Source organism: Oryctolagus cuniculus, chromosome 1, assembly GCF_051225735.1.
Source record: "Oryctolagus cuniculus isolate XC-2025 breed Fujian yellow rabbit chromosome 1, ASM5122573v1, whole genome shotgun sequence".
NCBI lineage: Eukaryota > Metazoa > Chordata > Mammalia > Lagomorpha > Leporidae > Oryctolagus > Oryctolagus cuniculus.
This window is the reverse complement of record NC_142867.1, coordinates 197,592,689-197,618,266: the sequence shown is the minus strand read 5'-3', so window position 1 is coordinate 197,618,266 and position 25,578 is coordinate 197,592,689. Positions and strand designations below refer to the sequence as shown.

The following is a 25,578-nucleotide window of genomic DNA, read 5'->3' as shown; positions in this document are numbered from 1 at the left end:
GTGCCCCTGAAGGAAGCCTTCCCTGATTACTCCATCCTGCTGTGAACCTCTCTCCCTCTCCAGCCTTTCCTTGGTATCAAGCACCACTAACTGTCCCACATGGAAGACAGGGGTCAGCTTCCTCCTTTTAGCTCCCACTGTGTTCCTCAGGTTGTATAGGGCCAACAACTGTCTCCATCAAGCGGCAGGAGCCAGAATTTGGGACCTCTGCCTCAGACTCTAGAGCAGCAAGGGGTTCCACCGTGGAGGCCCAGCCCAGGCTGCCCTGAACGGTAAGGCAGGGTGGCCCTGGGAGCAGGACACAGCTTCCTTCCCATGTTTCCCTGCAGAGAAGCAGCGGGAGCTGGCCCGGAAGGGCTCCCTGAAGAACGGCAGCATGGGCAGCCCTGTCAACCAGCAACCCAAGAAAAACAATGTCATGGCCCGGACAAGGTAGAGGCCCTCCTACCCCATGGACCCTGCCAGCCCACACCTCTCTCTGCTTGTCCTGCACCTACCCATTTTCCCTCCCTCCTCATGCCCAGTTCCTCTCTGAGAGGAAAGACCCTCAACAGGATCTAAGGTATGGAGGGAGGGAAGGAGGGAGGGAGAGAAGCAGTGGGCCAGGCCCCAGCCTGGTCCCCTGCCAGGCTTGTGTGCTCCAGTTGCCATTCCAACCACCAAAATTCTTCACCCAGGCTGGTCGTCCCCAATAAAGGCTACTCCTCGCTTGACCAGAGCCCAGATGAGAAGCCACTGGTTGCCCTTGACACAGACAGGTGCGTACGGAGACCTGGGGGCAGCTGGGCAAGCTGCAGGAACCTGTGTGAGCACAAGCGGGCGGTAACAGGCCACCCCTGTTATATTGTCAGACTCGGGGTGTTCCTCAGCCAGGAGCCATCCAAGGATGAGTTCTCCGGGGAATGAAAATGTTTTTATAGGCAGTGGGGGCAGGGCCTGCTGCCCTCCTTGAACAATTGATCCTAAATGAGTTCTGATGTTGCCTCTGGACAGCAGATGCCACACTCACAGCCCTGTCCCCTCTAAGGGATGAGGCCTACTCCTGGGGAGAACACCTGGCTAGAAGTAGACTTTGGAAAAACCCAATCATCAAGACAGGGTGATTTGAGCCTTTAAAAAAAATGGTAAGAAAGGAGTGAAGAGAGTAGCAGCTTTAAAAGAGAGTTAAGGGTGAATGGGCTAGGGAATCTCGCTTGTAAAAAATCACCTGTGTTGGCTCAGCAAGCACAGCTTTTATTTAGATGGTGCTGTTTATTTGGAACGTGGGACTTGGAGGGGTATTGGCTGATGAAGGGGTGGGGTGTGCGGGGAGTGTGCCATCTACTGCGGCTGAGTCACTTCCTCTCTGCCCTCTTTCCTGCACGGCCAGCGATGATGACTTTGACATGTCCAGATACTCCTCCTCTGGCTACTCCTCTGCTGAGGTGAGGCCCCACACCTTCCCGCCCCAGACCCCTCCATCCCGGCGGCGTGGGCCTCCGAATCATACCCGCAGATGGGAAATAGATGCTGCTGGGTGGAGCCCGGTAGGCGGCGGAGCCCGTGAGGGCGGGGTAAACTCCAACAGAAATCACTGGGCTCCACAGTGGAGCCCGGGGTGGGAGCGGGGCTTGGACCAGGGCTGTTCCGACCGGGGTCTGACCTGATGCGAATAAATCAGGCTGAGGTGAGAAGTTGACTGTGGAATGGGGAGGGGGCCTATGGTGGGGCAGAGCCTCACGAGGCTGGGCGCCTGTCAGGGACTGAGGCCAGAGCGGGGTGGGGGGTGGGGGGAGCGGGGCTCCCCGGGAATGGGGCATAGGCGGGACGTGCCCTGGGGCTGCTGCCGGGCTCTGCGGGCAGCCTCCTGGTAGCCCTGAGCCTGACCTCCCTCCCCTTTGCCTACAGCAGATCAACCAAGACTTGAACATCCAGCTGCTGAAGGACGGCTACCGGTTAGACGAGATCCCTGACGACGAGGACCTAGACCTCATCCCCCCCAAGTCCGTGAACCCCACCTGCATGTGCTGCCAGGCCACGTCCTCCACCGCCTGCCACATTCAGTAGCGGGCGGGCCGCCGCGGCCACCGGGGGCGGGGCCGAGTGGGGGAGGTTGGACCGGGCAGGGGCCGACCCCTGCCTGCCCGTCGTCCACCTGCCCCCGGCCCCGCGCCGCCACAGCCGCTAACCTTGTAACAGTCATTGCTTCCTCCTATGGTAGGACGTGTACCTCTGTGTGTTCATGGAGCCGGAGAAACCAAAACCGGGTCTCTCTGCACCCGGGGGCTGAGGAGGGGTGGGGGCTGTTGGCTCAGTTATTTGGGGGACTTCACCCAGGAGCTGCCCCCCTTACCAAGGCTGCAGTCCGGTGGCCGGGGTGGGGGATAAGACATGGACGGCAGGGAGGACAACAGTTCTGAGCAGGGCTAGGGGTCACAAAGCCAGACCAGGAAATCTCCCAGCCAGACCAGGAAAGGGGAGCTGGGGGAGAAAGGCCCAAGGCAGTGAGGATGGGGGGGGGGGGTCCCCAGCGCCCCCTGCCGGCCGGTGTACCTAAATGGGCTTTGCCCCTCTCCGGATGGCAAAGCTGCCCAAAGGGGATTCTGCCCCACCCATCAGATCACTGCCTTCTTCCTCCTCCTCTTTGCCTCATCCACCCCTCCCTTCTTTGCTGTCTGGGTACTGGAGAGAGTAAGTGAGCCTTAGAGTTAGGCAGGAGTTTGGGGTTAAATGAACTGTTCTCACTGGCCCCTACCCATTCATCTATCTTATGCCTGTGCTGTCCGCTTCCTGTGCCCCCCCCCCCAACCCCATGCTTCTGTTTATTGGTCTCTGCCCCAGGCAAGGATCAGGGAGTAAGGCCAGCCTCCAACGTCCAAGATCTGCAAGGCTGGTCCCCGGGAAGTCTTCAAGAAGCAAGCTTATAATCCAGTGGGTGGAGAGGCTGCATGTGTGTGGCAGGGAGCGCTTGGCAGAACGTGTGTGTGTGGCTGAGGCTGTCGGGGTGTGTGTGTGTGATTGTGTGCTGACAGCATGAGAGGCTGCTCAGCAGTGCACTGAGCCCTGGCCTGGGCGGCCAAAGCCTGGGGTCTGTTCCTGGCTCTGGCACCCTCCCTCTGGTCTTAACAAGCTCCTCACTTTGTCTGGGCTTCAGTTTCCTCAACTCTAAAATGAACAGCCCAGAAATCATTTTTTTAGGATCTTCTATGCCAGAAGGCATTTCTTCAGGATTCCTCTGGCGAGGTCTGGGGAGTTTTGTGTTTCTGAGTACGTGCAGGGAGCTCACCGAGTCCTGTGTCTGTGTGGAAAAGGGAAGGGGCCGCTCCTGCCAAGACCGTGTCGAGGTTCACGTGGCTGTTTGGAAATGCACGTGTGTGCGTCTGTGAAGGTGTGCGTGCGTGCAAGTCCTGTCCTGTGTGGAGCTGTGTGGGGTGTTTGGGTCGGAATGTGTACACTGCTGCTTCTGCTGCGGCTCACGTGGAGGCAGGGGACAGGGAAGCTGACAATGAAAAGAAGAGGGAAGACATGAGCAGAGCCTGGCCCTGGGGCTGGCGATGTGGACCTGCCCTCCTGCCAAGAAAAGTGAAAGCACAGATAGCCTAGGCTGGCTCAGGCCTGTGGCCCACAAAGTGTGCCCCCGGGGCCCAGGTCCTCATGCTGACACCCCACACACGGTGGTGTACCCACTCGTACAGAGCCCACTTGCATGCTGCAAGCTGCAGTGGACGCATCCATAGCCCATTCTCTGGACGCCAGGTCTGGGAGGTGGGAGTTGGTGAGGGGGAAGTGGGAGGAAGGAGGGAGGTTGCTGGCTTAGGAAGGGTAGCACCACTCCCTGAACTGCACCCAAGATCTGTTAACTCCAAAGTGTTGGGGTATAGCTCCCCACTCCCGACTCCTCCACCCCCCACCCCCCCCGGTCCAGGGACCCTACATAATGAGAAAATGCCAAAGGAAGGCAAGGACAGAGAAGGTAAATGCTGGACCCTCAGTCCCATACTGGCCCCCATCTGAGTCCATCTCTCCCACCCTGTTCAATCTCTCTGGCCCTGAGGAAGCCAGAAAAGCTCTCTCCCCACACAACATACTAGATCCCTGGCAGGCAAGGGCTTCCAACTGAGGCAGTACGAGTGAGGCTGAGAGGGTAGGGATTGGTAGCAGCAGCGGCAGCAGCAGCGTCCGAGTCTGGGGAGAGTTTGTGGCTCCCTCCTTCCCTGTCCGGAAGGTTGGAGGGGAGGAATCAAGGCCTTACCTTGCCCCCTGCCATCCTTCCCCCTTGTAGATACTGCCTTAACACTCCCTCTACCCTCAGCTGTGGCTACCACCCAGCCAGGTTTCTCCGTGCTCACTAATTTATTTCCAGGAAGGTGTGTGGAAGACATGAGCCGTGTATAATATTTTTTTTAACATTTCCATTGCAGTATTGACCATCATCCTTGGTTGTGTATCGTGTAACACAAATAATATTAAAAGCATCAAATAAGCTAGCCTCAGCTCCCTATCTGGGGTGTGGGCAAAGGGCAGGTGGGCTGGGAAGGGGAGAGAAAGGATCCTCTGACTGTACATGTCACATCACCTCCACCCATTGGTTCCCAGGGGTGCCGCTGACCTGCGTGACCCGGGGTGAGTCACCTCTGTTCCTCTTCAGAGATGTCTAGAAGGTCTCCAGAGGCCTTCTGAACTCTTGGAAATTGGGCTCTTTCGAAAGACTTGAGGCAGGAAGTGGCCAGGAGACAAGAGGGAATCAGACCTCCTAACCAGGGATGGGGCTGGGCCAGGTGATATCACAATGGGCAGTGCCCAGTTGGGAGGGAGAAGCAGGGTGAGGTGGGAGTAGGAAGGCTGTAGGGGAGGAAAGCGGAGGCATCCTCCACAGCAGGGGGCACAGCAGCTGGGGCATCTGCCGGGCTGGAGGTGAGGGGGAAGGGGTGGTCACTGATGTCCAGCAAGAGCCCTTGGTAGGTAGAGCCCACTACCAAATCCCCCAGACGCCACCATGTTCCTCTTCTCCCGGAAGACCAAGACCCCCATCAGCACCTACAATGACTCCTACAGGGCTCCTACCTCCATCAAGGAGGTCTACAAGGACCCACCTCTGTGGGCCTGGGAGGCAAACAAGTTTGTGACCCCGGTAAGTGGAGGTTTGGGGAGGGGTGGGCCAGAGTTTATGGCCATGGCTGTCTAGATGACTGGCAATGCAGGGTTGTCATCGTGTGTTTGTAATTATTTGTAGCTTCGCATTTGTGTTTTATTCATTTGCCTAGGCAAAGAATTCACAGTGGCATATAAAATAGTGCAAGATCCTGACCTCATGGAATTACATCAGCGTAAGAGGTAGGGAGAGAGAGACAATAAACAAGAAATAAGGATTTTATAAATCGTTCAAGGAAATAAATAGGGAACTAGAAATGGAAAGAGAGAGCTACTTAGACAGTCCATGAAAGACCTCTTTTTCTCGAGATGACATTGAGTTGAGACTAGAAGGATGAGAGAGAACTAGTCATGTGAAGAGCTGAAAGTCCCAGAGTGATCAGAAAGTGCAAAGGTCCTGAGGCTGCCTGTGGGGAAAGACCAGAAAATATTCTATAGGCATATCTTTATACACGTGTATCCCAGTATCCTTGGGTCTGTGTGTGTCTGAAGACGGGTGAGCAGGAGGGACTGTTCAGCTTTCACAAAAATGAGAGGACACCTCTGAGTCTGTGACTCTGCCTAAGAGAATTCATCTGGGTGCACCATCCAACAAAACATCACTGAGTATCTTTATTTTTTTTTTTTTTTTATTTGACAGAGTTAGACAGTGAGAGAGAGAGAGAAGGGTCTTCTTTCCGTTGGTTCTTCCCCCAAATGACCGCTAAGACTGGAGCTGCGCTGATCCGAAGCCAGGAGCCAGGTGCTTCCTCCTGGTATCCCATGTGGGTGCAGGGGCCCAAGCACTTGGGCCATCCTCCACTGCCTTCCCAGGCCACAATAGAGAGCTGGACTGGAAGAGGAGCAACCGGGACTAGAACCTGGCGCCTATATGGGATGCCAGCACTGCAGGCAGAGGATTAGCCAAGTGAGCCACGGTGCCAGGCCCCCACTGAGTATCTTCATGTACAGGCACTGAGAATACAAAAAGGAAAGACCACGGCCCGCTTTTGTGGAGGTTACAGCAAACAGGTGAACAGAGGATGGTCACCAGTGTGGAGCAGACCCCAGCGGAGGCACAGGCTGATGGGGAACACTTGGGGAGCTCAAGGGCAGGTCTACCGGGTGATCCAGGGGAGGAGGCTTCCAGAAGAGGAAGGCAGCATGATGGGGAGGGGGGTGGGGGGGAGTGGCAGACCCAGAACCAGAACTGAGATTGCTGGAGCAGGAGCAGTTAGCCCTGCGGTGGAAGAGGAGCCTGCAGACTAAGAAGGGCCTTCAGGCTATGGTGATTGAGGCTCCAAGTTTCTGAACCTGCAAGTGTCATGGTTGAATCATGAGTTAGATCACTCAGGTTGGAAGGGGTTGGGGCCCAGGACAAATAGGTCAATGAGGGGAGAAAGAGAAGGAAGCATTAGGTGGGTGACAGTGAGAGGCTATGGCAGTGAAAAAAGGAACTTCTTGAAAAGAAGATAAATTTTAAAGAATTTATTTTTAGATCTACATATATATTTTACTAATTAAATATGTGCTCAAGTGCAAAAAATGTTGATAGCTCAAAGAAGCATAAAGAAGGGCCACAATTCCTTTACCCAAAGTAACCACCGTCAATATATTCTTACAGTCTTTTATGCCCTTTTAGGAAGCAAATATTTTTTACGAAAGTGATGTCATATTATCCTAGTATCTTGAATCTTACTTTTTTCACAAAGCAATCAGGCACATTTTCCTGCATCAAAAATATTCAACCGTATAATTTTAATGACTGTATAGTAGTCTGTTTTATGAGTGCACCATAATATATTTAAGGAATCTTATGAGTAGTATTAGAAATTTTATTACTCATAAAGTTTTGCTTATATAATCATTCTTTTATGTGTATAAATATGCACATCTTTGGCTATTCCCTGAGGATAAATTCTTAGATATGAAATTATTGGGAGAAAGGATATGCACATTTAAAAATTTTTTTTGATATATACCTCAAACTGCTGCAATAAGGATTGTAATAATGAGCATGACTACCTGCTCTTCCATGCTCAACAGGAAAGAATTTAAGAAAAGATCAAAGGTCTTGATTTCCATCTAGAGATAAGAAGAGGGGAGGATTAGGATGACTCCTGTGTTTTTGGTTCTGGCAACTGGAGGCATGGTACTGCTACCAACTAAGGTTTGGTGTGGCAAATTAGAGATTTGGAGTTCATTTAGGGACAAAAATATTGGAAAATATTTGGGTAGTTAGGTATACTTACTGGAAGCAAAGGAAAGCGGTCTGGGCCACAGATAGCGATTCCGAAGTCATCACCAGATAAACAGTAGCTGAAGTCACAGGAGCAGGTGAGACTGCCAAAGAGGACTGAGAGAACGGCCAAGGGCAGACATTTGGAGAATATCCTATTTCATGGGTAGATAAAAGAAGTCAGGGGCCAGTGCCGTGGCGCACTAGGTTAATCCTCCGCCTGCGGTGCCATCATCCCATATGGGCGCCGGATTCTAGTCCTGGTTGCTCCTCTTCCAGTCCAGCTCTCTGCTGTGGCCTGGGAAGGCAGTGGAGGATGGCCCAAGTGCTTGGGCCCCTGCACCCGCGTGGGAGACCAGGAAGAAGCACCTGGCTCCTGGCTTCGGATCAGCGCAGCTCTGGCCGTTGTGGCCATTTGGGGGGTGAACCATCAGAAGGAGGACCGTTCTCTCTCTCTCTCTCTCTCTCTCTCTCTTTCTCACTGTCTGTAACTCTACCTGTCAAATTTTTTTAAAAAAAAAAGTCATAAAAGGAGAAAGAGAATTATGGTCAGAGACACAAGAAGAAAGTCAAAATGAAACTAATAAACAACATTAATTTTTTTAAGATTTATTTTATTTATTTGGAAGGCAAAGTTACTGAGAAAGAGAGAGAGAGAGCTTCCATCCACTGGTTCACTCCCCAAATGGCTGCCGCAGCCGGAGCTGGACCAGATCAAAGCCGGGAGCCAGAATCTTGGGCTATCCTCTGCTACTTTCCCAGATGCATTAGCAGGGAGCTGCACTGGAAATGGAGCAGCCAGGACTCAAACCAGCACCCGCGTGGGATGCTGGCGCTACAGGTGACAGCTTAACTCACTATGCCACCGCGCCAGCTCCCAGCATTAATTTTGTAAAGATTTCTTTTTTTTTTAATTTATTTAACAGATAGAGTTAGTGAGAGAGACAGAGAGAAAGGTCTTCCTTCCATTGATTCACCCCCAAAATGGCCACTACAGCCAGAGCTATGCCGATCCAAAGCCACAAGCCAGGCTTCCTCCTGGTATCCCATGTGGGTGCAGGGGCCCAAGCACTTGGGCCATCCTCCACTGCCTTCCCAGGCCACAGCAGAGAGCTGGACTGGAAGAGGAGCAACCGTAACTAGGACCAGCACCCATATGTGATGCCGGCAACGCAGGGGGAGGATTAACCAAGTGAGTCACAGCACAGGCCCCAAGATTTCTTTTATTTAAAAAGCAGAAAGAGAGGGAGGGCGAGCGAGTCTTCCATCCACTGTTTCACTCCTCAAATGGCCAGAACAGCCAGAGCTGAGTCAAGCCACAGCCAGGAGCCCAGACTCCATTGGAGTCTCCCATGAGCAGGGGCCTAATCTTGGGTCATCTTCTACTGCTTTCCCAAGTGCATTAGAGGGAGTTGGATCAGAAGCAGTGCAGCTAGGACACGAATTAGCTCAGCAATGGGATGCCAGTGTCACAGGCAGCAGCTTAACCCTCTGTGCCATGATGCTGGCCCTAAGACAGCATTATTAGATAAAAGTCAGTGTCAAATGTTGCTGACACAGAAGGGGACCCCTTGGATGTGGTAACTTTGTGCCCTGACCAGACAGCTTCAATGACTGGCAAGGATTGAAAGTCAGGTGGGTTAGCAGTGGGACTAAGAATGAAGCAAAGGCTTCTGCTCTGACCACATAGTGGTCAAGAAAAACTACAGGACACTTCTGCCTTCAAAACAACCAAGTCCTGCATAAAAATAAAGTTTTATCTTGTTTTGGACTCATGGAGGTGAGTGGTAAGTATACTTAAAAAGACAGGTTTTCTGTGAGACCAGATGTCAATAGTAGCACTACAGGAGGAAGCTTATGCCTTAAACTGGCCTTAAACTGAAGGAATTAAATCTGTAAATTCCAAACTGAACCAGAAAGTTCAATATCCCTGGCTCCCAGACCTTCCAGCGTGCATGTGCACACACACACACACACACACACACAGATTGTCTGTCTTCTGTGATGGAAAACATCCTTAATGTAGGTTTCCAGGTAGTCTTCAGAGTAAAGCTAATCAACTATGAGCTCACAAGAAATAAAATAAGCCTCCACCTGCAGTGCAGGCATCTCATATGGGTTCTGGTTCGAGTCCTGGCTTCTCCACTTCAATCCAGCTCCCTGCTAATGTGCCTGTGAAACAGTGGAAGATGGACTAAGTGCTTGGGCCCCTGAACCCACGTGGGAGACCTGGATAAAGCTCCCAGCTCTTGGCTTCAGCCTGGCCAAGCCCCAGCCATTGTGGCCATTTGGGGAGTGAGCCAGAAGATGGAAGTCCTCTCTCTGCCTCTGCCTCTCTTTCTCTCTCTCCCTCCCCACTCTGTGTTTCTGCCTTTCAAATAAATAAATAAATTTTAAAAAACATGAAATTACTGATCAATGATCAAAACATTAATTTTTAAATGAAAAAATTTTAAAAAGAACTGAATATAAATTTTAGAAATGAGAAATATGTTTGTTAAAACCAAAAATCCAGTGACAGGGTTTTTTTTTTTTTTTAATGAACATAAATTTCCAAGTTACAGCTTATGGATTACAATAGCTCCTCCCCCCCATAACTTCCCTCCCACCCACAACGCTCCCCTCTCCCAGTGACAGGGTTAAACAGTAGATCATACATTGTTGAAGAATTTTAATGAAATAAAAGATAGATTGAATTTCCCCAGAATGCAGCACAGAGAGACAAACTGGAAAAATATTTATCTTTTAAGAAATCAAGCAATACTGAAGGGCAGGATGAAAGATCCACACACATGCGACTGTAGTCCCAGAAGGAAAGAAGTAAAAGAATAGGCATTATCTGAGGGGGAAAAGGCTCAGATTTTTCCAGAACCAATGAAAAATATGATTCCATAGATACAGAATCAAAGAAGAAATATTCCCCAGTTAAGTACTTCACGACAAACTACAGAACACCAGTGGAGAAATGCCCTTGGAAGCAGGGAGAGAGAAAATATCTTCAAGGTGTCATTCTTTCAAGAACAAAGGGAAAAATAGACATCTTCAGGTGAACACAAACTGAAATGTTTATTCTGTTAGATCTGTAGTAAAGCAACCTCTAAGGGTATAATTTGGGGAGAAGGCAAGCCTGGGATGCAAGAAGGAAGGTGACAACTGATGATAGACACAAGCAAATTTAAGAAAATATGAAAAACAATGGTTTTATAATATTTAAAGAAAGAACTAGGATGTTAGAAAACAATATTATTAAATTAGAACAGGGCAGAGTTAAGGTGTTCCAAGATCCTTCCACTGTTCTAAAGAGGGCACAAGACATTGTAGTTTTGTACTGTCAGCTAGCTAGAACTAGAATTCCCTTCCAGAATTCCCTTCCCTCCGTGGTTCCCAAGTGGCCACAAAAGTTGCAAGAAATTTGGAAGACAATGAATGAACAGTCGTTTTTACTTTTGAAGGTTGGTGTGGGGCACCAGGCACAGCGGGGCTTGTGCAGGACGTTGCTGGTTTTGTAGTTTCTCTTATTAACATAGGGCAGCATCCAACTACAACTCTTCAGTTCCAGCTGGATTGTCTCCTCCACCTTCTCTGGGACCTGGGCCAAGCGTGTGTGCAGCTCCGTGGCAAAGGGCACCAGTTCTCCCGAAGGCCAAACACATCGTCAAGGTTGGCGGCAACAAGCCAGACGTAGGCTCTCGCTTGTCCTCATGGGCTCCTTTGTCCTTGCTCTTCCCCACGTCACATCCAGCTTTCCTTCCTGACAATAGGCATGCAGAGTTCTTAATGGGTTCCTGCGATTATGTAAAGTCTAACCCCTAAAATAACTCTCTCATATGACTCATAGTGGTTTTGCTTTCTAATATTTTAGTTTTGATCCAAACGACTGATTCAGACACAATATCAAAAAGCTGAGCAAGTGAATAACTAACATACAAAAGGGACTTTCAGGTTAAATGCACACATAGACTTTTTTAGATGGAGCACACATAAATGACAAAGTTTCGACTCTCCTGGAAGATACTACACTTCTAAACTTGTACTGACCTAATCGAATTACTAGAAGGGGAAACTGACAACATCCAACATATTCCATTTTAACACACAACAATTACTGATAGGTCAAGCATTGCGGGCGGCGGCTTTACTCTCTGTGCCACAGCACTGGCCCCCAGAAATAACGTTCTAAGTAATGAGTCAAGCAAGAACTCAAAACAGAAATGTACAAGTGCTCAGAACTGAAAAGACTGCATCTCAGAACTCGTGAAGAGTCAAGGTTGGGGATAAAAGCCTAAATGTTTGTCTAAGTAAAGATAAAAGGTGAAACATGAAGGAGCAGAGAATCATATTTAATAAATTATGGGAGGAAAAAAACAGAATAAACGGAAAGTAATAGAATGGAGGTACTGATAAGAAAAAAAGCTAACCCAGAAAGCAAAGATTCAAAGGTCAACAGCCAAAAGTTGGTTCTTTGACAAGACTCATAAGATACAAATCTCTTCCGCTCAGTCAAGAAAAAAAGACAAGAAAATATGAATGGAAGAAGGGTCTAACCATGGATCTACAAGAAAAAAAGATATTATAAGAATGTTTCAAACAAATTCATGCTAATTGAAAACCAATAGGCAAATACTAGAAAAGTAAAATTTGCCAGTTCTAGAAGAATTAGAAAAAGCTGAGTGCTCCAATAACAATTAAGGAAATTAAACCAATAATTTTAAGCTTCCCACAAGAATACCCAGCATAGGAAATTAGGGCTTTCACAATTAACTCTTTACTGATAGGCCCACCTGGTCTGTCAGGTGTGCTCTCTTCTTTATTTCTCTTCATTAAACTTTGCTAGCATGCTTATTGCTTAAAAAAAATTAAAGTTATGTCTTCACAAACATTCAAGGTGAAGTTTATTTCAATCTTTTTTGTTAAATATTTATTTATTTATTTATTTGAAAGTCAGAATTACACAGAGAGAAGGAGAGGCACAGATAGAGAGAGGTTTTCCATTATTACACAGAGAGAAGGAGAGGCACAGATAGAGAGAGGTTTTCCATCCGCTGGTTCACTCCCCAACTGGCTCCAATGACCGGACCTACACCAGTAGCCAGAAGCCTCCTCCAGGTCTTCCCTCGCGGGTGGAGGAGCCCACGGACTTATGCCGTCTTCTACTGCTTTCCCAGGGATGCTGGCACTGCAGGCAACAGCTTTTACCTGCTATGCCACAGCGCCAACCCCTTATTCAATCTTACACAAATTTTCCAGAGAACAGGAGAAAAGAAGATGCTTCCCAACTCATCCTACGAAGCCATACACTTTTGATAAAAAGCTAAGAATAAAAATTAGACATCAGTATAAAATTATACATAAATATAAAAGCAAAAATTCTAAGTGAATATTATTAGCAAACTGTACCCACTAGTGTCTAAAAAGTAATCCATGATGGTTAAGTTGCATTTATTCCATAAATGCAAGGCTGGTGGGGCCGGCGCTGTGGCTCACTTGGTTAATCCTCCACCTGTGGTGCCAGCATCCCATATGGGTGCCAGGTTCTAGTCCCGGCTGCTCCTCTTCCAGTCCAGCTCTCTGCTGTGGCCCGGGATGGCAGTGGAGGATGGCTCAAGTGCTTGGGCCCCTGCACCAGCATGGGAGACCAGGAGGAAGCACCTGGCTCCTGGCTTCGGATTGGCACAGTGCCGGCCGTAACGGCCATTTGGGGAGTGAACCAATGGAAGGAAGACCTTTCTCTCTGTCTCTCTCTCTCTCACTGTCTAAAACTCTACCTGTCAAAGAAAAAAAAAAAAAAGAAAGAAATAAAAAGGGCTGGTTTAACATTAGAAAAATGTCATTCACCATGTTAACATATTTAAGGAGAAAACCACAAGATCATTTCAATTATTCAGAAATAAATAGGCGTGAGAAACATTTTTGGGGGATGATAATACTTATAAAATAGGATTGTAGGGATAGTTGAACAATTCTATAAGTTTACTAAGAATCCTTGAATTGTACTCAACAGTGGATTTTATGACATGTAAATTATACTTCAAAAAGATATTTTAAAAAAGATACAAAAATGGAAGCTGCTAAAAATCAATACCCATTCATCATTTAAAAACAAAAACTTAGAAAACATAAATAGAAGGAAAATTCCCTAATCTGATAAAGATGTATACCAAAAGTATAAAACCAAGATCATTCTGATTGGTTATATGTTAAAAGCAATCATTTTTAAAACTGGTATCAAGGCAAGAATGTTCACTATCATTGCTTCTATTCAGCATTGTACTGGAGGGCCTAGCCAGGACATCAAGGAAAGAAAAAGTAAAAAGATACAAGGATGGGAAAGGAAGAAACAGATATTGTGGCCATCTGGGGAGTTACCACTGGATGGAATCTCTCTCTTCCCTCTCTCTCTGCAGCTCTGACTTTCAAATATATAAAAATAACTCTTTTAAAAAAAGAAGAGGAGCCAACATTGTGGCATACTGGGTTAAGCCACTGTCTGTGACACCAGCATCCCATCCCATAGGGGTGTCAGTTTGAGTCCCAGCTGGCTGCACTTCTGATCCAGCTCCCTGCTAATGCATCTGGAAAAGCAGTGGACAATGGCCCAAGTGTTGGGCCTCGGCACTCCTGTAGAAGACCTGGAAGAAGTTGCTGGCTCCAGGCTTTGGCCTGGCCCAATCCTGGGCATTGTGGCCATTCGGGGAGTGAACCAGCAGATGGAAGATCTCTCTCTCTCTCTCTCTCTCTCCCGCCCCCCCCAACCCTGTGTCTCCCCCCCACCTCTCTCTCTGTGACTTTGGCTTCCAAGTAAATAAAAATAATTTAAAAAAAAATCTGGGGCCAGCGCTGTGGCTCACTTGGTTAATCCTCCGCCTGTGGTGCCAGCATCCCATATGGGCGCCAGGTTCTAGTCTCGATTGCTCCTTTTCCAGTCCAGCTCTCTGCTGTGGCCTGGGAGGGCAGTGGAGGATGGCCCAGGTGCTTGGGCCCCTGCACCAGCATGGGAGACCAGGAAGAATCTCCTGGCTCCTGGCTTCGGATCAGTGCAGCGCCAGCCGTAGCGGCCATTTGGGGAGCGAACCAATGGAAGGAAGACCTTTCTCTCTGTCTCTCTCTTTTACTTTCTAAAACTACCTGTCAAATAAAAAAAAAGAATAAAACTCATTATTTTAAGATGATTATACTTATATATTTAGAATCTACATTTTTAAGAGAATTTAGAAAGTTGGACAAATATAAGATTAAAAGTCAACCACATTTTATACAACAAATATTTAGGGAGCATAATTTTTATTTTTTAAAAGACATATCTATAGGACCAGCACCGCAGCTCACTAGGCTAATCCTCTGCCTGCGGTGCCGGCACCCCGGGGTTCTAGTCCCAGTTGGGGCGCCGGATTCTGTCCCTGTTGCTCCTCTTCTGGTCCAGCTCCCTGCTGTGGCCCGGGAGTGCGGTAGAGGATGGCCCAAGTGCTTGGGCCCCTGCACCCACGTGGGAGACCAGGAGAAGCACCTGGCTCCTGGCTTTGGATCAGTTCAGTGCGCTGGCTGCAGCGGCCATTGTGGGGTGAACCAACAGAAAAAGGAAGACCTGTCTCTCTATCTCACTGTCCACTCTGCCTGTCAAAAAAAAAGACATATCTATATATTTTATTTATTTACTTATTCATTTGGTAGGAAGAGTGACAGAGGGAGAAAGGAAGAGACAGAGGGGGAGATCTCCCATCCGCTGGCTCACTCCTCAGTGGCTGCAACAGCAGAGACGGGGCTGGGCCAAAGCCACGACCCAAGAACTCCATCAAGGCAGAAGCCCAAGCACTTGCATCCTCTTCTGTTGCTTTCCCAAGTGCATTAGCAGGGAGCTGGATCAGAAGTGGAGCAGCTGGGAATCAAATCGGTGCTCCAATATGGATTTCAGTATCGCCAGTGCTGCAAGCAGCAGCTTAACCTGCTGCACCACAACGCTGACGCCCTAGAAAGCATAATTTTTAAAATACACATCATTCAAGCAACAAAAAAAGTTAAATGGAAATAAGTTAACAATGTGTGCAAAAAATGTAGATAGTATGAAATTGTACTGAATACTTTCTAAAAGACTAATATCAAATTGAGAGAGATAATATGCTTACAAATATGGAGAGCTGCTATCATAAAGATTTAATGCAATTCTGCTTAAATTCCCAATAGGATTTTTAAAAGGAATTTACCAAGCTGCTTCTAAAATCAATAGAGAAGAGCAAAGCCCAAAAAAAATAGATAAAGCACATCTAAAGAAGAGGACTTGTTCAATCAGATATTAATATTTATTACAAAGCTATAGAAATAGACAAATTGTCTAATAGACTAGAATATATCAGAAATAGACCCACACAATCAATATACAACAGACATTGCTGAAAATAAAGCTGTGGGGAATAAAGATATATCAGATTTGCAGTAGCATCACAAATCTGAGGAAAGTCAGACTACTCAATGAGACAATTGGCAACCCCTATGCATAAAAATAAAATTGATTCCTAACTCATATCAAACCCAAGAAGCAACTCTTGACTAATTAAATATGGAAAGCAATACTGTATAGCATTTAGAAGCAAAAGCCAATGGAAACTATGTATGGATTTCTCAAACATGTCACAAAAAAGCACTAACCATGAAAGAAGAGTTTAACACATTATATTAAAATTAAGAATTTATTTTTATTCATTCATTTATTATTTATTCAAGAGAGAGAGAAATATCGTTCATGCATTCACTGGTTCACTCCTCAAATGCCCACAGCACCCAGGGCTGGGCCAGGCTGAAGTCAGGAGCCAGGAGCTCCATCAGGTGTCCCACATGGGTGGCAGGGACCCAAGTATTTGAGCCACCACCTGCTGCCTCCAAGGGAGGCACAGGAGCAGGAAGCAGGATTCTAAAGCAGAACCAGGACTCAAACCAAGGCACTTTGATAGGGGATGCTGATGTCCTAAGTGTGTTTTAACCACAACACCAAACATCCACCCCAAATTAAGAACTTCTGTTTATCAAAGACACCATAAAGGAAATTAGAGGTAAAAATTTCCAGTTGATTAAAACCACACTTGGGACACCTGCAGCCCATATCAGACGCCTGCCTCCACCTCTGATCCAGCTGCCTGCTAATACACCTGAGAGGCAACAGATGCTGGCCCAAGTACTTGGTTTCCTGCCACTCACGTGAGAGACCAGGAAGAAGCTCCTGGCTCCCAGCTCCTGCCTGGTCCATTTCTGGCTATTTCAGGTACTTGCAGAGTGAACCATGAACCAGCAGATGAAAGACTTCCCTCTCTCTCTCTCTCTCTTTCTCTCTCTGTTTGTGTGTGTGTTCTCCCTTTCTCTGTCACTCTGCCTTTCAAATCTTAAACTGAAAGATTTGCAACATGTAGTATTTCTCACTAAGGATTAGTGTATAGAATAAAGGACTATAATTCTCTGAATTAACATCAAACACACACGATTTGGCTCCCTCCTGAAACTATACTACGTGGATATTTAGGACATAAACTGGTGATAAGAAGGGAGGGACAATGGCAACAAACTTTCGAAAACTGGAAGCATGACAAATAGGCAGTAACCCACAACAGATTTCAAAGCTGAATCCAAAGCCAGCAATAGAAACTCAATACATAATTCAACTTAAAACTGTACAATTTCCAAAGTGCTCAGCTGTGGGTAATCCTGGTCTTCTCTAGAACTGAAAACAGGACAGGACCAAGGCTAAAATAAAGATTATCTGAAAGCTTATTTAAGAAACCATAAAACCCATGAATCTCGCTTCTAGTCCATGCCAGAGGGTGACCGCCTGCATCAGTCTCTGCAAGTCAGAAGGCTTAGTTTTTGGCAAGGACCTCGGGAGCAGGGATACGAGCCGAAGGCAGGATGCCATGCTGAAAACAAGCCTCCACACACTGGAGAGCAGAGTCCCCCGCACACCTCTGGGGCACTAGTCTCAGACCACTGGCACTGCCCTCAGGCCAAAGACTGGAAGTCTCTTCTGTGGAATCTCATCAGCCCAAGAGGAAAGACCTGCAGATCCTGATGTTACAGCTTGAGAGGAAAAAGCAAAATCATCCAAGCAGATCATCCTACAGTGACACTCGGGTTGACAAAGCCCATCTGCAGCTCAAAGCCTCCAATATGCTTTATCCATGAGCTGACGACGATTGCAGCCATCTGAGGAAAGCCTCTAACCAAAAATCTATGAGTTCTAAAAGGCTGCTCTCCCATTTGTGTGTATGTGGCTCTGAGTGTTTCGTGTGTGAGTGGGCTATGTTTGAGAGTGTACAGATGGATGTATACCTGCACGTGTTTAATGAGTGTCTCTGGATGCACTGTGTGTGTGTGTGTGTGTGTGTGTAGCAGGTCAGGGAAGTGCTGAGTCATGGGACCTCTGCACCTACATCTCACATATTCTGCCCACAGAACACCCTCAGCTGGGCGCAGACGATCCCAGAAGCCCCTGAGCTGAGCGATTTCAGGGTGGTTGGAGCACTGAGAGCATCAAGGGCTCGACCCTGGCCCAAAGAAGCTTCTGCTGTTAAAATCACAGGGGCGGCCTTCGCCGCGGCTCACTAGGCTAATCCTCCGCCTTGTGGTGCCGGCACACCGGGTTCTAGTCCCGGTCGGGGCGCTGGATTCTGTCCCGGTTGCCCCTCTTCCAGGCCAGCTCTCTGCTGTGGCCAGGGAGTGCAGTGGAGGATGGCCCAAGTCCTTGGGCCCTGCACCCCATGGGAGACCAGGAGAAGCACCTGGCTCCTGCCATTGGATCAGCGCGCTGCGCCCGGCCACAGCGCACTGGCCGAAGCAGCCATTGGAGGGTGAACCAACGGCAAAAGGAAGACCTTTCTCTCTGTCTGTCTCTCTCTCTCTCACTGTCCACTCTGCCTGTCAAAAATAAATAAATAAATAGATAAATCACAGGGGCAAGTGCTGGTGGCAGCGTCACCACCCCAGCACCTCACTGCCCTTTATGAGGGAACCCTTTCTGGTCTCTGACTTTGCTGGGGGTCCCCCATCCCTGTGACCCAAGCTGCCTTTTCAGAGACTTAAAACTGTAGGCTTACAACTGCCCTCAGTTGAGGACAAGGGGATTCCCAAGGGTAGAGGCTTGATCTGGGCCTCCACGGATGTGGCCAAACAAGGAGTTGAAAGGATTAGATGAGGGAAACCCCCAGAAGAGAAAGGGTCCAGGGTCTGGACCAAGAACAGAGAAAAGGTCAAGGTAGGATCAGGAGCAGGGTAAAGCAAAGGTCAGGATCAAGGGTAACATTGATGCCGGGGTCAGAGCCATGGTGGAATCAGGAACAGATCGGAGTCCAGGGAATTGAGTATTACAGTGGGTGCCACCTCCTTCAGCTCCTTCAAGGTGCCAGACTCCCAGACAGCCCTCCCTGTCCAAGACCCCTCCAAGAGGCTGCAGACTGTGCCAGGGGCCTGTGGTTCTGTTGGCATAGATCCAAGCCCTGATCCCAGGCAGCACACAGTCCAGAAGGAAGAAGGCAGGGACAGTCAGCCTTGACCTTCAAGAGAAGACAGAAATGAGACATTCAGAAAACCACTCTGAGGGCACGAGCCTGACTACAACCCCTAGTCTTGGATGGGAGAGGGAGAAAGGGGGAGGGAGGGAGGGAGGGAGGGAGAGAGAGAGAGAGAGAGAGAAGGAGGGAGGAAGGGAGGGATTCACTCACAGGTACCATGCAGAGTGACAAAGACTGGCATGAGAATCCCTCTTGCATGGGGAAGGGGATTCGGAGACCCACCTGGGATGATCTTATCTTGTCTGGGTCCAGCAAGGCTCCAGGTCTCCATGCACCTACCCACTTCTCTCCCCTCCCCTTGCCCAGGGTTTGACTCAAACCATGGAGCGCCACGTGGATCCTGAAGCCCTGCGGAAGATGGTCAAATGCAATAACCAGGACTACACCTATAAGAGTTCCATATCGGGACATCCCTATTTGCCTGAGAAGTACTGGCTTTCTCAATATGAAGGTAGGGCCTCGACCCTCACCCAGCTCTGAGTCCAGCAGCAACCCCAATAATGAGCACGAACCTCAACCTAACTTTGAGCACAACCTCCATCCTGATCCTACATCAACTCCTAACTCCGCCCGGGACCTACACTTCTTCCCTAACCACTTCCCCTGCCACTCCAACCTGACCACCAACCACCTGACCTGACCCTCTGGCTCTTGGTGGGGGAACTCCTTGTGGGTGAAAAAAGAACTAGAAGAGATCTGAGTCTCATCCTTAGAGAGGTGGAGAGAACATTAACTTCCTTCCAACAAATCTCTCCAGATGTCATCTTTCCTGCACCTCTCCGTCCCACCGCACTTCTTTCCCTCAATCTATAACCTTCTCTAATGTCTTCATGCCTCAAAATCCCCTTTGCTCCTCTCTTTCACAGCCAAGATTCTCCAAAGCGTAGTCTATCCTGTCTCTTCTTTTCCTGCCCTTCTTACACTCCATGAGAAATTAGCTCATTCGGTTAGGTTTTTGAGCTGTCTCCCTGTGCATTCCAAAAGAGCAGAGTCTTGGCTTATTCAAGATGCATCCCCTCCATCTAAAACAGGTGCAAGTTTCACAAATATTTGTTGAGTGAACTGATAATTGCCAACTGAGGTTGGGAGTCTGCACCTCCTACACTCAAACCCTTGAAGTGACCTTGTGTGGTTTCAATCCCCCGAGCCATGGGACTCTTCCATTTTTACCCCAGGAGACTCACCTTGCACATTTCACTCTGCTCCCATTCTCTACTTCTGGAAACTACTTCCTCCCTCAGCTTCTCTGATGTCTCACTTTCCTGGGGCTTGTGCACCCACAGGGAAAACTGGCTTCCTCTGGATGCCATCCTGAGCCCTCTTCTCCCCTTGCTCCTTTCCCAAGGCCATGTATCTCAGCTGCTCGTGGCTTCAGTCACTGATGGCTCCAAGTCTTCACTTCCAGGCTTGACCTGGCACCAGAATTCCACTCTTTCATCTGATCATGGCCATTTTTACCTGGATGTCCCCAGACATCCCAAACTTGCTATATCCAACCCCCCAAATCCCAAGATTCCCCCTCCTCCCCTCACACACCCGCTCTCCCTCTAGGATTTCTTTCCTTCTGCCTCTCACGTGTTCTTTTAGACTTTAGGAGAGTAGATGGTGCAAGGCCTTGTGGGACAGGACTCAGTGACTGTGCAGGTTTGAAGCAGGGAAGTGTCTTGGACAACGTCGTTTCATTTGTGAAAAATGAAAATTTTTATGGCTTCTGTGTTGAGGTTGGATTATATGATTTCAATGAGGCAAAGAGACTGGTATGCTAGTCATGGTAGTTTTTTTGTATGCCAGGCACCATTCTAGATGTTTCTTATATGTAGACCCATTTAAACCTCCTAACAGCTCTATTACCCCCATTTTAATGTTGAGCAAAATTAACTTGGTCAAGCTCAGACACAGCTGATAATTTATAGAACTGAAGTTTGAACCCAGGCAGCCTATTTACGGAGCCTCTATTAACAATGACATTATACTGTCCCCTGGTTAAGGCACTGCTGAGATATGGGATACTGGTAGAGGGGTTAGAGTGAAATGGTTCTAAGGAGGCAGAACAGGCAAACCTTGGAGCCTGGGTGTAGAAGATGATCGACAGAGGGTAGTGCCAGGATGGAAACTGACCAGTGCAAGGGATGCCACTCAGAAGCTTGCCTTAGGTGGGACACGGGCTGCACCCCAGTGTCAAAGACAAGTGTGGGGTCATACTGGGCTTAGGGGTTGCCCTGAGGGAGGCCAAGGATGTCAGCTTTGTGCCAGGGGTCAGAGGAGAAGTACCTGGGGGTCCCAGATCCTGAGAGCGGGTCCAGAGTAACACTCACTGAGTATCTGACATCCCATCCCTGTGATTAAGCAGATAAGTGCAGCCCATGCTACCTGAGCAGTGACCGTTACAACACGTGGAGGACAGCACCATACAACAGTCCCTACTGGAACAAGTACACCACCTGCCTCCCCCGACTGCCTAAGGTATCTACTGTGTTACACACACACACACACACACACACACACCCCACTCCTCCCAAACCACAGCCGCTGCTGTTGGACCATTAGTCCCTCCTTCCTTTCCCATCAACATGGGTCTTGGCCCCATCTGTGAAACTAGGGTTTGTATTTTCTAGCTGAAAAGGGAGCCCAGGACTGCGGCTTTGCTGGGTCTCTGGGTCTCAACATTTGACCAGACCCTGTGGGGACCTTTCTGAAACTTGCCAACCAGCCCCTCCCCATGTGGTCTTGGACCCTGTGACCCTCAGTCTGCCTGCTCTGGCTAGCCCTCCTTTGTGATGTAAACGAGGACAAAAAGCAAGAGAGCAAAGCTGTTCAGCACAAGCCTTCTGAGTTCAGAGCGAGGCCAGCCCCAGGCCCAGGCCCAGGCCAGAGGACCCATGGCAGGATCCAAGGCCAGAGCAGAGGTTCTTTTTTTAAGATTCATTTATTTGGAAAGCAGAGTTGACAGAGAGAAAGAAGAGGGAGGAGAGAGGCTTCCATCTGCTAGTTCACAGCCCAAATGGCTGCAACAGCCAGGAGCTGTAGCAGGTGGAATCCAGGAGCCATCAGGCCTCCCATGTGGGTGGCAGGGGCCCTGAGGGGCCCTGAGTCCTTGGGCCATTCTCCACTGCCTGGGCCTCCCAGGGGCATTAGCGGGGGCGCTGGATAGGAAGCTGGAGCAGCGGGAACTCAAACCGGCCGTCGCAGACAGAGGTTTAACCATCTGCGCCACAATGCTGGCCCCAGAAGTTCTTATAGATGGCAGACAGCTGATCTGTGATTGACCAGATCCCGTTTTTTCACTAGAAATCAGAATTCCTCCCCTCCCACCCCCGGTATCCTAGGCAGTTCTGACGGGAAAGCTGTATTGAAAAAGCACCCCCTAGAGAGACACCCAGACACAGCCACACACACAGTCACCTGGAAAAAGAAGCCAAACCGGAAGCAGACGCCCCCCAGACAGGGTCCCAGGGCCATCCCTCACCCCCGGAAGCCCTCTCCACCACCGCCCGCCCCGGCAGGCAGAGTGAAAGCGTTGCCAGGCGACAACCCCCAACACTCCGAGCCCTGGAGAGCAAGGGACCTGCTGAGGGCCAGGGAAGGCGCCGCCTGGGAGCAGGTCGGGGTGTTCTGGGAGGACCCCCAAAGCGGAGCAGCTCTTCCGGGTCAGGGCTTAGCACGTGTGCCACTTGCAGGACGCCGGGATGGAGACGGTAGCTCGAGGAATGCCCTTGGAGTACCCTCCTAAGCCGGAGCGGCTCAACGCCTACGGTAAAGGATAGGGGGGCCGGGAAAGCAGCGGGTAGCGAGAAGGCAGAGGGGTGTCGGGGGAGCCGGGTGGAGGGCAGGGCGGGGACCGGGGGTGCTGGCGAGGGTGTAGCCCTGTCTCCATGCCTCCCTGTTTTTGTCTCTTCCTCCCCTTGTCTCTGACCCTGCCCTTTCCCATCCCTGTGACCCTCTGGGGCTCCCGGGTTCCGGCACACAGAGCGCGAGGTGGTGGTGAACATGCTGAACTCGCTGTCACGGAACCAGCAGCTGCCGCGGGTCATGCCCCGATGCGGGTGCTTGGACCCGCTGCCGGGCCGCCTGCCCTACCTCGGCTACGAAAGCGCTTGCTCGGGCCGCCACTACTGCCTGCGCGGGATGGATTACTGCACCGGCGAGGCGCCGTACACGGAGCGCCGCCTGCGGCCTCTGTGCGCCGAGCAGCCGACTGTAAGGTTCGCAGGGCTCCGCCCGCCTCGGCGGGCCCCGCCGCCAGGGTCCCCGCGGACCGGGAGGCGCGCGCTCCGGCCCGCACGCAGCCCCGCCTCTAGCCCCGCGCCGGCCGCCTTGCCCGCCCGTAACCAGCCTCGTGCACGGCTCCGGCCCGCAGTCGGGCCCCAGAGCCTGGGCAGACGGCTGAGGCCGGGGAGAACCAGTGCGAAGGTCACTCCAAATCCGCGGCCCCGTCCCAAATGCACAGGGCTCCAGGTCATGTACACCGTTTTTGAGGAGGTAACCCCGAACAGGAGTCGCCTTATGCTCCTACGCCGGCCAGCCCTGCCCTCTCCCGGGGAACACATGGCCGTGCGGTGTGCATGTGTTCTCAGAAAAATCCCTTCTCTTCCTGGCCCCGGGGTCACCGTCGGTACGGGGTGGGGTCGTGGCCAGGGGCTAACGGCTAGGAATTGAGACCCAGAGCGCCCCGGCCTCCTCCTCGGAGCCCCGCGCCACCCTTGGAGGTAGATGTCCTCGCCTGTTCCCGCTAGGAACACAGGCCCAAGCTCACAGCAGAGCCTGGCCTGCCGCGCCGCGTTGGGCCTGCGACCAGGCAGCAGGCAGGGCAGGGCAGGGCAGGGCAGGGCAGGGCAGGCAAGGCTTCTAGAGAGCTGTGCAGAGGGGGTTGGGAGCCCGGTCCCTAGCCCAGGGATGGTCCCCCGCCCCTCCTCAGAGCCTGCTCCATTGTGCAAGGCTGTGGCTTATCCCTGACAGGGGCATGGAAGAGAAGGGAAGTGCCCCAGCTCCCAGAAGTCTGAGTAACGTGGCCTTGTTCATAATGCTGGAGACAGTGCTTGCCCCACAGCAAGAGTCCCAGGGGCCTTGCGGGAGGAGGACTTCCGGGGGGCTCCCTGAAGGCGGTGCTTCAGTGGGGTCTCCGTAAGGTATAAGGAAAAGGAGGACCCCTGACTGACCACGAAGCACCGCCTAGGTGCTTGGTCTAGACTGGGAACATAGGATCTACCCTTCCCTGTCCCCCCGCTGCTTCTTCCAGGGCTGTGTCACCCTACGACCACCGGCCCGGAATGGAATGTGCTGTTACAACTCTCCCGCCGTCATACTACCCATGTCCGAACCTTAGGTAAGTCTGGCACGCGCGCTCACCTGCGTGCACACCACTGGCACCTTCTTCCTGGCAGGGGGTCGGTGGGGGGGCGGCGGCTAGTTAGGGTGGGTACTATCCCCCGCGACGCACTGACAGGAAGATGCCACCAGGGGGAGCTAGTGCCATGGCGAAATCAAAGCTGGCAAGGAAAGGGAGGATCCCAAGAGAGGGCAAGGAGGCCCGTATGGAGGGGGTATCATTGGTAGTCGATTTACCCAGAGTCAAGGGTGTTGGGCTCATGGCTTAGTAAATGGTAAGAAATCAGTGTTAAGGAGCGGGTGTTGGCTATCAGAAAGTTAACAGTGGAGAGTGGGGGTGGGCAGTGTAGGAGCCCAGGGTCAGTTGTTAGCGGCAAAGGTCAGCACTGAGAATTGAAGTCAGATGTCCACTTGGAAAAGTGAGGGTCCAAAAGCTCTGAGACATGTCTCCTCGCAGATGGGATACAAGTCACTTCAAGAAGACCGGTGGTGCCCAGAGAGACAACTATGTGGTGCACCCTGAGTTTGTGTCTGAGACCTATCCCGACTACCATTGCTGGTAGAGCCTGGGCTGGCCAGGCCACGGTGGGAAGAGCAACAAATAAACTCTTTACCCCCAAAGGCAGCCTCCGGTGTCCTTACCCAGCTGGATCTGGACGTGAAGGGCCAGTTGCTGAGGCCCCTGGCAAAGCCGCCTTGACTGAGAGGCAGTTTCTCCAAATCACCCTGCCCATTCCCATCAGCGCACTGCTTCCCTGGGTGCCCTCCCGACACCCAACAGCAATCCTGCATCCAGCTCACGTCCTCCTGCCTCCGCTCAGAGCCCACCTGGGCACGCAGGGAGGATGCACCACTTCCCACTCTGAGAGGACCCTCCGGCTGACATGCCCCCAGTATGTCCCCAGTGCCCTCCCACGTCTCAGGGGGCCCAGAGTCCTCCCTTCCACAGTCAAAGCCATTTCCCTACACCCGAATCTCTAGATCTCTGCTCCCAGCGACCCCCAAAGACTGTGTTCAGAACCCTTGCTGCTCCCCCCCACTACTGAAGGGGCCCAAAACGCAATTTTGGAGGCTCTCATGACTCAAAAATTTAAAATTGCAAAACAAAGCCTTGTTCTGGGATATTCGGGTTTTTTTTTTCTTTCTTCCTTCATCAAATATGTGAAACCTCAGAGTTGTGGGCCACCCCCGGCTCCCCCATGAGGAAGAAGTGCAGTGGAGCACGACCACCTCTTGGCAGCACTAGGTTTATGAGTAACCTGTCACTCCAGGAGGGGCTGGACCCTGTAGATAACTGGGGACTGGGAGGGGGTGCAGAATCCTGTTCCTGTTCTCGAGCTATGCTGTCCTGTCCAGGGG

The 25,578-nt window shown here is 50.4% G+C and overlaps 2 protein-coding genes across 8 annotated transcripts in view; both read left to right on the top strand.

The window, feature by feature from the left end:
- The window catches only part of FAM219A (family with sequence similarity 219 member A), a 60,942-nt gene extending 56,476 nt beyond the window's left edge, over positions 1–4,466 (top strand). For 3 of the 6 annotated variants that reach the window (XM_051844630.3, XM_051844620.3, XM_051844646.3), the window contains exons 3-6: positions 330–432; positions 678–758; positions 1,370–1,424; positions 1,888–2,179. In XM_051844630.3, the coding sequence (XP_051700590.1) occupies positions 330–432; positions 678–758; positions 1,370–1,424; positions 1,888–2,046 (398 nt within the window). In that variant the 3' untranslated portion in view covers positions 2,047–2,179. Of the gene's footprint in view, positions 1–329; positions 433–677; positions 759–1,369; positions 1,425–1,887 lie in introns of all 6 variants that reach the window. The other 3 variants (XM_051844643.3, XM_051844639.3, XM_051844624.3) reach the window with 3 other exon arrangements.
- A 509-nt stretch (positions 4,467–4,975) lies between these two features.
- Positions 4,976–25,283, top strand: SPMIP6 (sperm microtubule inner protein 6). Of its 2 annotated transcripts, XM_089299924.1 has the most exons (7): positions 4,976–5,110; positions 19,201–19,345; positions 21,242–21,357; positions 22,572–22,647; positions 22,862–23,096; positions 24,131–24,217; positions 24,677–24,837. In XM_089299924.1, exons 1-7 carry the CDS (start codon positions 4,976–4,978, stop codon positions 24,780–24,782), a joined length of 900 nt encoding a protein of 299 aa, XP_089156050.1. In that variant the 3' UTR covers positions 24,783–24,837. The 2 variants fall into 2 exon arrangements, with proteins under 2 accessions (XP_089156050.1, XP_051700553.3); XM_051844593.3 differs by lacking the exons at positions 4,976–5,110; positions 19,201–19,345; positions 21,242–21,357; positions 22,862–23,096 and having other exon boundaries at positions 22,362–22,647; positions 24,677–25,283.
- Positions 25,284–25,578: the final 295 nt, after the last annotated feature.

Excerpts from the sequence above, each read along its gene's own strand:
- SPMIP6 (XM_089299924.1), top strand. The coding sequence starts at position 4,976 with ATGTTCCTCTTCTCCCGGAAGACCAAGACCCCCATCAGCACCTACAAT. Across the intron at positions 5,111-19,200 it reads CAAACAAGTTTGTGACCCCG|GGTTTGACTCAAACCATGGA; the intron begins GTAAGTGGAGGT and ends CCCCTTGCCCAG. Across the intron at positions 19,346-21,241 it reads CTGGCTTTCTCAATATGAAG|CAGATAAGTGCAGCCCATGC; the intron begins GTAGGGCCTCGA and ends CCTGTGATTAAG.